This window comes from Echinococcus granulosus (assembly GCF_000524195.1).
Source record: "Echinococcus granulosus chromosome Unknown EG_S00311, whole genome shotgun sequence".
NCBI lineage: Eukaryota > Metazoa > Platyhelminthes > Cestoda > Cyclophyllidea > Taeniidae > Echinococcus > Echinococcus granulosus.
Genome location: NW_020170691.1, coordinates 12,243 through 25,141, shown reverse-complemented (window position 1 = coordinate 25,141; position 12,899 = coordinate 12,243). Strand labels below are relative to the sequence as shown.

Sequence of the window (12,899 nt, the reverse complement as noted above, 5' to 3'; positions counted from 1 at the left end):
ATCAGCTTATGAGAATGACCATATAAGATGGCCTTAACAAAAAAGCGACAATATTTAAGTAAATAAATATTTGTAAATTGCAACCTACAGCTAATCACAGCCCCTTACACAGTTGATTTGGCACGTAATGTGAGTACTAGGTAGAAAAATGGGAATTTCTAGACACTACCTTGCACTTTCGTATGCAGCATATGGCGATCTTACCCTCCCAGCCTGATCACTACTTACTAAGACTCTAAATTACCACTACAATCTGTTGAAAAATTTAAGTTCTGGATGGTTGCGAAGTTAGCTCAACATTGTGACTTCGTCAACAAACACATTCTTAAGGCAATGGATCAAATAAGCTACTATTGCCAGTAGAAGTACCACTCTAGCTTCAAACCGACAGTGTTCTTTAGCTTAAAATTATTTTTCCATTTTTTTAAAATTTCCGTTGAATGTGTCGTTATATATCGTGCAGAATATGTGGATTAATTGCACCCTGTTACTTTCATACCTCCAAGGCCAATTAAGAAAAAGTGATTTAAAAAGAGAAGAGTTTGATTACTCTGCTTAGTTTTCCCTTAATTTTTAAGTGCCCAAGTGAAGCAATATGCGTTTGTTCTTTGAATTACGCAGTGCAATATGCTCAGTCAGGTAAAGACAGCTGATCTTTCCTCTAAAATCCATCCTATACTTGCAAGAGCATTTAATATATAGAGAGGGAAAGAGTATTTCAATTTGTCTGTTAATGTGAGCTAGACTTGATCTAACCAACAGGTAGGCTATCAGCTTTGTCGTGAGGTATCCGAATGGGTGATAAACAACTCGCTTGATGCACGACAAATCCATCCCAAATTTTATTTTCTTCGTTACCTTTAGTAAAACCACTAATTTGTCTGTTTTTACACCTTAATTCTCAAAGAGATGCAAGCTGATGATTTATCTTTATGGATTAGACAACACCGATTCCCACTCGAAAAGTCGTCTGCAGTGTAAGACTTTATGCACAGAGTGGCCTTCAAGATGCAAGTACATAAAATTCAAGCCCACAGAGTTCTATACCCGGACGTCTTTCTTAAATAATTACCATGTTATTTGCAAAAAGCACTTTTTCTACTAAAATATGTCAACGTTTGCAATGTGGCAAGATTGTCCAGTGAAAGGTAAACCACAGGTGGAGGAAATGTCAGATTCAGCCATAACATGGCAGCTATCTCAAAGTGGCCGCATCACATGCGGCATGTAAGTAAAAGACAGTCAGTGTAGCTTTTTATGCCCAAAGAGCCAACAACCTTGCAATTTAATATAAATTAAGCACCTGTTTAGAGGCTATCCTCCAAATTGTTGTCCAAGACTGCAATTTACAAGAAATATCGTTGGCACTGGTATTAGCAGGTAAGATCTCTTCCAAATGGCACAATATGGGCTAGCGTTTTAGAAAGAAAAGAAGGAAAGTGGGGAATGAACATATGCCATTGTGCAGGTGATCTGATGAATAAACCGCCCAAACTCTAAATAGGCTTGTCCAGAATATTTTAAGGCAACATGGATAATAAGATAAAACCAACACTCATTGGTAATGCTTCATCGTCATGTAGAAGTCGCAGCATGGCTTTGTCAATTTTGTCTGGATTATGCGTGACAATCGGTGATGCATTGTGCAGCCTATTGCCATGCCGGGTCCTATAAACAATCATTTGAGGGTGGGTAATCTGATTGTCCACGTAAATGCAAAAATGGATGCCTAAAAGAATTATTTAGTTAAGACTTGGAATTACCCTTAAATAATCAACGTGAACAATTACAAAATGATAGATATAATACAGCCGAAAACAATGAAAAATAAAGTAGATCAGTAAAGGCACTTTTATGAGCACATCTACGGATTGCATATATACCTAATTTTTTAAGGTTATTGTATAATGTAGCACAAAGTAATATGGTTTAACTGATGTATCAGGCAACCATAGTTCTCTTAGCTGAGAATTTCTGCTTTTTCCCGAGGTAGGCAAGAGTTCGAATCTCACATACCCCTAACCTGCGTTTTTCTTCCTTAAATGATAACCTCATGGTCTAAAGGCCGAGGAGAAATAGAAATACTAGTCACCTGATATATAGTTGGCAGCGCTGGTGGGCCTTTCCCTCTTTGACGGCGATAAGGATTTTGATTAATAGCAGTTACATATTCCTTCTCCTTCTATCTCTGACACCAGAGAATATCCCAGATACCATAGACCCTCACACAGACTTCGTTTTTGCTCGCAACAAACGCTGGCATTGCTCCTGACATCAATCTAGAACAGTTTTACGTTACCTTGTGCCAACTTGCCATCGATTATAAGCAGCTGACACTTTCCAAATGCTTCTTCTGCTCCAAAAAGGTCGAGGAATACACCAAGGAACACAAATGAAGCTCCAAATTCTGGCAAAATGAGTTTTTTTAATCCAACTGTCAACATAGTTACCAAGTGAATAACTGTTCAGTTTAGAAATGAAGGTTGACCACTCATTATGTTCGAGAAGCTCCAAGGTACAAATACTAGCTCTCTTAATCACACCTTCAATTTTAATTCAAAAGCGTCAGGAGCTGCCTACTCACCTGCACTACAGCATTTGCAACGGGCGATCAAATCCGTAACCCTTTCATCGTGATTCTCTCCATGATACGCCAAGATTAAGCCAGCCATCTTCACCCCATCGTCTTTGCTCCCAAATGCCTCCTACTAAATCTTACAATTCTCATGCTATCTAGAAGGACGTCCAAGCAGTTTTTCTTTAACTCTGGGCAGAATAATTAATAACAAGTTTACAGAACTTCTTTGCCTGTTGTCACTAGATCAAAATCACTTACGCATTGTCGAGAACACGATTTGCGGAGGGAGAGTGAGGTAGTAGCATAAGGGGAGGCAGCGTTAAATGTAGGTATGGGCAGAGAAATCTGAACAAAAATGACTTGGCTCGTGATTTTTGGCACTGGTTTTCTACGTGCCGCCAAAACCATACTTCTTTGTTCAACAAGACATTGAAGACAAAACAAACCTTTTGCCACCAAAAAGACGATGATAACAGTTGCATCACCCCCTCCGATCTACCCATGTAAATTTCAATGAACTTTGTGTGCAACGAAATATAAGAACTCCGCAAGCTGCAGGTTAAGAAGCTATTCTATATTCTAACGTGAGGGAGCTAAGCTAAGATTAGCAGGTATTGCGATGCATTTGGTAGACATTGATGAAGATAGCCGTATATGGCTGCCTCTCATATGCATATCACCTTCTCTGCTGGAAAAAAGAAATCGTCCAATAAAGGTGATATTGTGACACGAGGTCATGAAACTATCAACGTCGCCACCGACCTCTCCGATCGCACTGCTAAAGAATGATAAGAGTAGCCTGCGATAGTGCATCGACTAGAGAAACTTGGGCATAGTGACGAAGAGGGACATCTTTTCTCAACCCAATATCAATTAGTTTAAGAATCCCTACATTGGTCAGACCTTTTCTTTATGTTAAATTGTAAATCAAAATATGGTAAGTGGAGGCGTTAGAAAGGCCAGAAAAAAGGCAGCTATTATATTGCCAAGTGGGATCTATGAATTTCAGGTTATGCTTTTTGGACTCCGCAGCGCAGAGGTCACCTTCCAATGGCTGATTCGGTTCCCATTATTTGGCATATTCCCCAAGCATTGTAGACTCTTTAAATTACATTCTTGATTTTGTTAGAGATCTTCGAGAACACAACAACGATTTTACACTTGTGATTGGCGATAGGAGAGACTCAGAGTATACTTCAAACCTATAATAATGCCTTATAATGAAGTGCTCGGTCAACCTCCTCTAAGATCATTCAATAGTCGTATAGGATTGCGGTTACAGAAGACCGGACAAAACAAATGATGACTTGGCCAGCAATAACCATTCAAACGAAACTCAGTAGGTGCTTTGGTTTGATAGGTATTACATGCATTTTGTTTAAGATTTCGCAAAGACCGCGGGTCCTCATCATGTGCTGACGGAAAAGCAGGCCTAAAGGCATTTTAATTTGCAGAAAGAGCATGATGAAGCATGGTGATCCTTGATAATTCTAGCTTTATTTACCTTTGAGTCAAGCGTCCTACAATTTGCGCTGTATACTGAAGCTAGTGATGCAGTCATGGGCTGTGTACACTCACAAAAACAGAGGGGAAAGAAAACACGTCATCGACTTACCAAGTATAGAATTTAATGAAACGGGATAAATAAAGCGTAACAAAATGTGAATTTGTAGCTATTTTTAAAATGGTTTGGCAGAATAGAGATTATTTGAAAACAAAAAGGGACGTAAAGCAAACGGATCACTAGGTCATGACTCGGTTGAAACAAATGAAGGGGTTAGATTGTTCAGCTTCACTTTGGTGCAAGGAGCCGCAAGCGTTCAAATGTACAGTGTACTGCAAAAAGAAAGTATACATAATAAAAAAGGCGCCCTGTCTCGCAGACCGGTTGCTGCTCTAAACACAATATCGTAAAGCAAGCCCAATAAACCTCATCGACAAAATAAGTAGAGCATACGAGAATTTTCGTACATCGTCTTACAAAACCACGGTTAAAGAGATGACTTTCATATAGAACGGCCAGACGGATATGGCCGGTATGGTAAAAACTATCTGTCGAGATTGATTTATTGTACCAAAAGGTGTTGGGTCTTCTGATCACCTAGTTGTCTCTTAATTATTGGTATAGACAGTTCTACACGACTCACACGAACACCCGGGCCATTTAGGCGAAAATATGCACTCGACCCCTTGAGCAAAGAGTGATGCCTGTCTTCGCTCGCCCCATATGTACTTAAATTCTGCTGAGCCCGCACTACTCACAACAACTTCAAAAGGCGCCACTACACAGCAGCCGCACCTGGGGGAAGAGGAAGCGTTGACATCATGGGTCCCCTGCCATCGACTAAGAGAGTAAAGAGGTATATTCTGGTCATGGTAAACTACTTTAAGAAAGTAGCCGCGGCAGAACCCATGAAGGCACGAAACGTTGGAACGACTGCTTCACTTTTCTCCAACAGCTCAATTTGTCAACATGATGTGCCTTAAGTTGTGCATAGTGATCAACACACAGAGTTCAAAAGCTGATTCTTTGTTAAAAAATTTTAAGACATTTGGGATTTCAAAGATACGCATGGCATTTGAATATCCGCAAGGTAATGGGTAGGTGCAAAAAAATTTTACTTCGGTTTGTCTACTGGAGGCTTTTACTAGGATGTGCAACTAGAACACTAGGATTTAAGGCATCAGCTAGCATTTCACTGTTTAGTATCCTTACGGGCCTTAAAGTAAGATTGGCTATTGATACTTTTACCAAACACAAAAGTATTATTTCACAATGTCTTAGAGTGCGCACTTCGACCAAAGAAAGGATTAGGTAAACTTCCATCACCTCAGGGGAACACATACGACTCATATCCTTGACAGAAGGGGTAATGTGACAAACACGGTGAGACTAGCATCTATTATGAAGGGGACCTAGGACTACTGTATACGCTGATCTAGCTCCCTGAAGTACACCGCAAGTTCTGACATCCATGGGCAAAGACACACACCAAGTGTCGAAAGTCATTTCTCCAACAAAGTTCTTTGGTTGCAACGCACAACTTCATCCTCAACCAATCGTCGTACATCACAGTAGAATGTGGCCTTGCAAAGATGCACCACGTGTTGGATACGAAGATGTAGTTTGCGCACCAACTAAAGTTGCATGCGCGGATCGCCTACAAGGATAAGCATTGAAGGCAGTGTTCAAAAGACGAAGGGATGATACATGTCTGCTCAGATGCACCCTCTATGAGAGAAGCGACCAGCTCGGATACGAACTGGACGTGATCCACCCTCGAGGAGAGTGTGTACGCTAAACAGACAAAATATTGTTCACTGTGCCCTATTTGTAATGCCATTTATGAAGAACGATCCAATCCAATCAGTCTATTCATCTAAAATTATTAAAGGAAGAGAAAGACGCCGAATCGATGTGTGGGAAGGGTGTGTGTCTACAGGCAGGGTTGAATAGGTTTGCAAGATAGAAGCACAACCTGTAAAGTCTGATGAGCTATGGTAAGGAAGTCAAACGACAAAACCTATCTCTACGATTGCCGCACAAACTTCAACTGAGGGTCGATGCGTGGGAACCAAACGCAATTACTTAGTGAATGGATGCTTGAATATGTTCTAACAAAGGCCACTCTCATTTGATTTTCATGCTCTGCTTTTTTATAACTATATTGTATTGAAGTACTGTAATAGTTTGATTGCTCAAATTGTGGGATGGATATCTGCCCATGCTAGCAGTGTTCCAGAACACTTGTGTGCAGTTATGTATGACATGCCATACTGCCAAAGGCGCTCACTTTTACCTAAGCCAAAATGCGCAACGTAATTGCTTAGCCATTGTGCTGCCTTTTACAGTAGGATAGTAGCTGCTGATTCTGGTGTTTCCGGTTATTTTCAAGTTGTCTCGAGAGGGAGGGAGTTTCACTTTCTACTTATTCATTGCTTGTGCTTCATTTACGGGCAAAAACACACGTGTTGAAATGGTAGTTTCCCCACTTGAAGGCATCAGAACTGTTTCAACAGAATAAGAGGTAACGGTCGAAGTTCTTAAAGAGTTTTTTGGAGCCACAAAACTGGGATGAGAGTAATTGAAGCTTAGTCTTTATTGTGACAAGCATGAACAAATGTGTTGAATAAGTCAACAGACAAACCAGCAATGGCATGATGTGAGTCACTGCACCTCATTTCGGCCTCATGCGTATTGGTGAACTCGAAAACGGTTGTTATCGGATAGCGGAGTAGTTAAATGTGAAGGCTTGCTTGGTAGACAGCACTTCATAAGACCTACTTCACTTTGGCTTAGTGAACTGGAAGATACTACCGTTAATAAAAGAAAGGAGAGTTAACAATCACATGCCAATCTAGATGACTGAATGAAGAGGATCGGGTTCTGCAAAGGCGAAAACTGATTTTGGTGCAATTCATTGGTCTTTTCAGCAATTGGATGAACTAAAGTGATATTTTAACCGAGGATTTTTAGAAATGCTAATTAATCCAGCGAAGAGCTGACGGTAGGTGCGGAATAGTCGAGAATGTGTTATCCAGGCTCTTCAGTTCTGGAAAGCGTGGGCTCATACTTTTATTTCAATCATATGTTCTCATTTACCCCTTTTGTAAGAACTTATCTCCGCCCTAGAGCAAAATCACATCTTAGAGCACCTAATCAGTAGTGAAACAAAAGTGGCTGTGGTAGTGGTAGAGTTGACAGCATTTCTGCTTGAAGACAATTTTCGGGAAAGGCTCTATCTCCTTGTTTTTAATTTGCGAATAAATAGAACATCTATATGCACCATGGTCATTTGAGTGCTCAAATATACTACACTTCTTCATTCAATAACTTCCTTGTCCAATTTGACAATGCGCGATTCTTTAGGCGTTTCGTTCAGAGGTTCAGAGATGGTAAACCACAGTCTCACGACACCGAAGCGATTGCCTAGAAATTTACGTCTTTGTCCATTTTCTCCACCGTGGGTGTAGCTGGTGTCATGGGTACTGCTGTCTAGTAGGTGTTACAACGAGTGCTTGACCTTCGCTGCCATCGTCAATTACACTTTATGCTCTGATTTTTGCAAATAAGCTTGATGTCAAGTAAGAGCTTTTTGTCGTAGAGTAGGTGCACTTAATTTTTAGAAACAACTTTGATTTGATAGTCCAAGTATCGAATGCCAAAGGATGAGTAAGGCATCTGGACTGTGATGAATGTATTAAACATACGATTGGTGGAGCCATATTCTGTGAGTGCATAATCCCTTCTGTAGCGAGCTCTATGAATAGGTCGTTCAGGCTTGTTTTAAAATGGTGAGTGCTTCTTGTATTGAACATAAGGCGAGCTGATGCGATATCCCCCTCAAACGTCGGTGGCTTATCTTTTCTTCCATGACGCACTATCGTTAAAAATTACATGTCATGTTTACATTTTTTTCATGTCTCTTTGCTAAATTCTAACGGAGTTGTCATTAGCAACTAGTGCTTCCTCATCATCCATAATTTTGACTTTTTAACGGAAATGAAGGTAGGTGGACGACTAGTCAGATGGGCATTAGTCTAGAAATTGATTGTTTTCGCAGTTTAGCCCAAATTTTTTCTCTGAGATGAAAATGAATATAGATAATAAATCACACGCCAGAAAAGAACTTTGCTCGTATGTACTAGGAGTCTGCCAAAACAAGTTTTGTTGGTGGATGAACTGGTGTGGCTGATCTGAAGTGCTCTTGACGTCCTAACAGATACATTTTTCACCAAGAAGGACGCAATGACAGACCCTGCATTCGGCCTGCAAACCCTGAAAAAATAAGCTTGAATATTTGGTCAGGCTATATCTTGGGTTCAGTAACTTGTGTTTTTAAAGTGCTTTGCATGCAAATGTCGACACCTTCAAATGTTTCGAATGTTATTTCAAATGTTATTTCTTGGTTGGTCGTTAATCAGTACCCTGAATTGGGGTTTTTGAGTATTGTTTAATATCTCATTGTAAATTATTTACATCTTCTCACCTGCTTCTTCTATTTGTACTTTCCACAACTCTTCCTACATACACTACTTACTCTTTTCCTATCAGTAGTTACCCATTATACCAGCCCATCCTTCTTGCTGACTCTCTTTAGTGGAATGTTCTCGCCACACCCACAACTGAACTTCATTGTAAGCTGCCCCTTCATCCTTGCCGTCTTACATATTAGTCGCTTTGCTGCTCTCGCACTCTCTAAAGTTTCGTTGGCAGTGGAAAGGAGTGATGTGAGAGTCGGTTTGAGATAAGGGTTACCTAGTGGCGGTAGCATAGTAGTCGACTAGATAATTCCGATAGAGGGTATCAGCAGGAAAGGAGGGCTGGAATGATAGGTGTCTACAGATTGGAAAAGGGTAAGTAGTGTGTGCAAACCATAGAGCCAAAGAAGAAACAAACAAATTGCTTAGCAAACAGATTGAAAATGCAAACAGGAGCCTGAAAGATGGGCTATGATGGGGACAGTTGAGTCCGTTAGCATGGTGGACTAGGAGTAAGTAAAAGATACTGAGGTTGATGGGTTAGAGAAGTGGGAGAGGCCATCACTTATCGGTTCTATGAGCTAAGATCATGTGTAGTGTCTGTTCTTTCCAGTGCAATTTCTGCAACGGTCCCTAATTTGGGACCAATGAAATTACGTGAATTTTTCCAATCAGAACGGGTGTTGTGAGCTTGCTTAAAAACGTGCATGGCCGATTATCTCCTGATATTAGCTTGTAATTACCCCAACATATGTAAGCAACTGAGGTGATGGCCGCTTCTTCAACTGTATAATGGCGAATTTCAAATAGGTGGGTCCATTTTCGCGGGATGAACAAAGGAGCACGTAGGGACTGATCCTGTCCTAATGGACCACTGTTGGGAAGAAAAGACAGCAAGTTGAAATATAAATTGCCTTAAACTTACGGAACTAATCAAAGTAACGATTTCTTGTGTTATTCGACCATAGAGTCCTTGTCAAGCATTTGTAAAACATGCGGCATTAAACTGTAAACAGTAATCATCGATTAGACCTGGCAGGAGAAGAAATGCGCACAGAAATGACTTAAACGAGTGCACTTTTGCAGTGCTTCCTACATCAAATGGTCCACATAGCAGATTATTGCTTTAAATTATGAATCAAGGGATATTACGTAGGGACCAGCGGCATGGTAGAGCAGCAAGGAATACTTAAGATACTCGGAGTGAAGTATCTGTAGAACTACCTAAATATGTTTCAGCAAAGAGATTTAGAGGTAGTTAAAACTCAGCTCGCGGGATCCGCATAAAGCACACGGTGTGGTCTGAGAATATTTAGTAATAATTTAAAATATGCCTTCCCAGTGGTATTAACAAACAGGCAATGTAACAAACGAATACTGGAGGATTTGCTAATTATTCATTTTGATGAATTGAGGCCCTTCTAACGGGTTTATGCATCTTAAAGTAAGATGGATAGCTTCCTGTTAGGTTTACTGATACATGTTACAAATTTAGAAATTGAATTTTGGAATGTCGTTAGTAGCCATAAAAGTGGTGCAATAACATGGCAAAAACTAATTTGTCTGATTTGGTAATTAGTTGCATTAATAAGGGCAAAAGGCAAGCTTGTGCATAAAATTTGTCCAATCCACTGATAACTGTGTATAAAACTCATGCATGTAAACGTGCGTTTTAAGAGCGTTAGACATTTTCCTTCATGCATGCGTGCAATGTGTGCTCCGTAAAAGATCAGTTAGGCGATCTGAACATCATCCTGCAGTGACTTTTGCACTGTATTCACAGTTTGAAATGAAAGAACTCAGCTCTATCTGTCTTACCATTTAAACATGATTAAAATAAGAGACATCTACTCACTGATTAAATTCTAAAATAAAAAAACGGGGTATTTAGGGAATTTGATTTTGGACAGTATTCGTTTTTGTCATGCTTGCCATTTATATGTGTGATATATCAGTTAATGCTTCCTTTAAGCCTAGTCAAAATTCACTTTGTTGGCTATGGTAACTTCAAATAAGTGCAGCATCTGACAGACTGCATTTTAGATAAAATGGTTTGCTATGCTATCAAAAGAGAATTTACCGTGAAATTCATGACTGCATAAAAATCGCAGTTGAATTGTAAATGATTGTTTTTTGGCACATTGTGATGCTTTTTTCAAGTTTTTAGCATATTTGTGACAGGATAGGGATTTAACGAGGACACATTGGAGAAAAGTTACCTATCGTCACTTACTAACCCTATTTTATGATGCACGATTTAAGAGCTGTGAAAGAGATTAAGGAGATGAAGAGACTTCTAAACAGCACTTACTTTTTGCAAGGCACAGATCACGCCTTAATGATTGTAGGAAGGTTTTATCTAAAAATGTTTCCTTCTTTTAAGAACTTCCTGCTACTTACTAGCCCTATTTTTAAGCCTATTTGTGCTTTTTCTGTTTTACAGAATGCACACAGTTCCCATTCTGCATTGTTTCAAAGTTGTACAGCTTCTGTTTCTGTCTGCATCCAGTACAAACGCTCAAGCATTTTTGCTAGAGTTGGGTAATAACCATGCTAGTGATTAGTAAGGAGTGTATTTAGGCTCTCACTAATAAGTCGCACTTCTGAATATTCACACGTGTCAGAAGTAAATCACGGAAGAAGCCAACATTCTGTAAAAACTATATTACGTAATGGGGTAAGATGCGCAGAAGGGGGTTTGAACTCCTCTTTTAGTGTATGCTATAAATCACATGCCGACTTCATTAATTTAGTCTTTGCTATCAAATAGAGCACTGAGTCCCCAGTTGTCCGCAGATGTTGTCGAAAATAGGCCAGCCACGAATTCTGCCTAGGAAAAAGTCAGGACATTGTCATGCTCTTCGATAGTCCTTCTAAATACTGGCGTGTTAAGTTAATATAGGAGAAGGATTTCAAAAAGAATGTCTTTTAACACTTGAAGCACTGCACATTGAAAATTAAAGGACAAATTGTTCCTGCTTTTCTTATAAACCCCTACATGTTGGTTGCCAAATTTATGCTGTAAATGGAAAGATAACCGCATATTTCCAAGGGTGTATATTACATTGGTGATGTGTAACGCCAAAAGAAGCGTCTCCATGCACTCATTTCAAAGTTTAGCAAATTATTCATGAATTGGCAGATAATTTTTTTTGGGTAAGAATTAGCGGTTTGACCATAGAATTGCAACGGATAAATTATCACTTTTAAGGCAAAGCATTTCCGATAAATCAGAAAATGTCACTTTAATTACTACCGTGGTACCTCCACATCCTAGTGTAAAGTTCATAGTGCGGATTTGATGCCATTTCGATGGTCAGGCTGGTAAAGCAAATGGCAACGTTCTAAAGACGTCTGGCTGAGGTCAGTTTAATCCCTTTTTCACTCTAATTTTTATTACAAATAAACGTATTTCCAAACCACCTTGGCTTTATTTTACACCATTCCCACGTAACCTCCGTCATGACGAACCCTTGGCGTGCTTTCAACACCTTCACTAATGGCCGACTTTAATACACTAAGCAATGTTTTCAGTCTAGCTTCAGGCGGATGTGATTGATTTACTTAAATAAAATGTTAGCACATAATCAAAACCGTGGAATTAGTAATACATCTTCAACTAAAACCATCGTCTTGGTTCCACGACTTAGTCAGAGCTTGGCTACTTCCACAAATGTTTCACCTAATAGAACTGGACTCAAAATTTTACAATGCCTAGCTAGCCGGCGAATTAAAATAGCAGCAATCGGGTATGTGTTTCAAAAACTTGTTTTAACTTCTTCCGTTATAATGTGCGACCTATGGACCCACCCAACCACCTCTTTTTACTTTAAGAGTGTGCGCTAGCAAATAAGTATTGCACAATGTTTTACATTAGCTATACATTTTACCAGTGAAACATTACAACTGGTATTTACACAACTTCCCTATGGCACAATGTCTCAATTAAGTGGTGGTTAAAATGACTGCTTGACTTGCAATCACTTTTACGATAATCTTGCCATTGCACTCAAATCTATAAGTCAAATCGAATGCAATAAATAAATAAATGCTCAAAGCCATCATAATTTGCAAGTTTATAGCAAGTCTTAAATTTTTTCATAATACAAATGCATGCGATTGACTCCATCAATTGGTTCATTGGCCACAATGCTATTAGCACAGAATGATTAGCAAACTGGTGCTTCACTTTGAATCTCACATTTATTTTGTGCGATTTAATTTTGCTTTCTGGCTTTTTAAGAAATCCTTGAGATCCTTCATTTGAATGATTGAGCAACATGTTAGCTGACACTGAAGTTTAGAGGAAAACAGAGTTCCAAGTGATATCGGCAGAAGA

General features: G+C 39.5%; 1 protein-coding gene across 1 annotated transcript; it reads right to left on the bottom strand. All coding sequences in view use genetic code 11, as the record gives it.

Moving 5' to 3' along the window:
• Positions 1-4,860: 4,860 nt before the first annotated feature.
• Positions 4,861-5,551, bottom strand: EGR_10958 (hypothetical protein; the record flags this gene model as incomplete). The annotated part of the gene is made up of 2 exons (XM_024500207.1): positions 4,861-4,922; positions 5,512-5,551. The coding sequence occupies 2 exons, from the start codon at positions 5,549-5,551 to the stop codon at positions 4,861-4,863; spliced, it is 102 nt and encodes a 33-aa protein (XP_024345382.1).
• Positions 5,552-12,899: the final 7,348 nt, after the last annotated feature.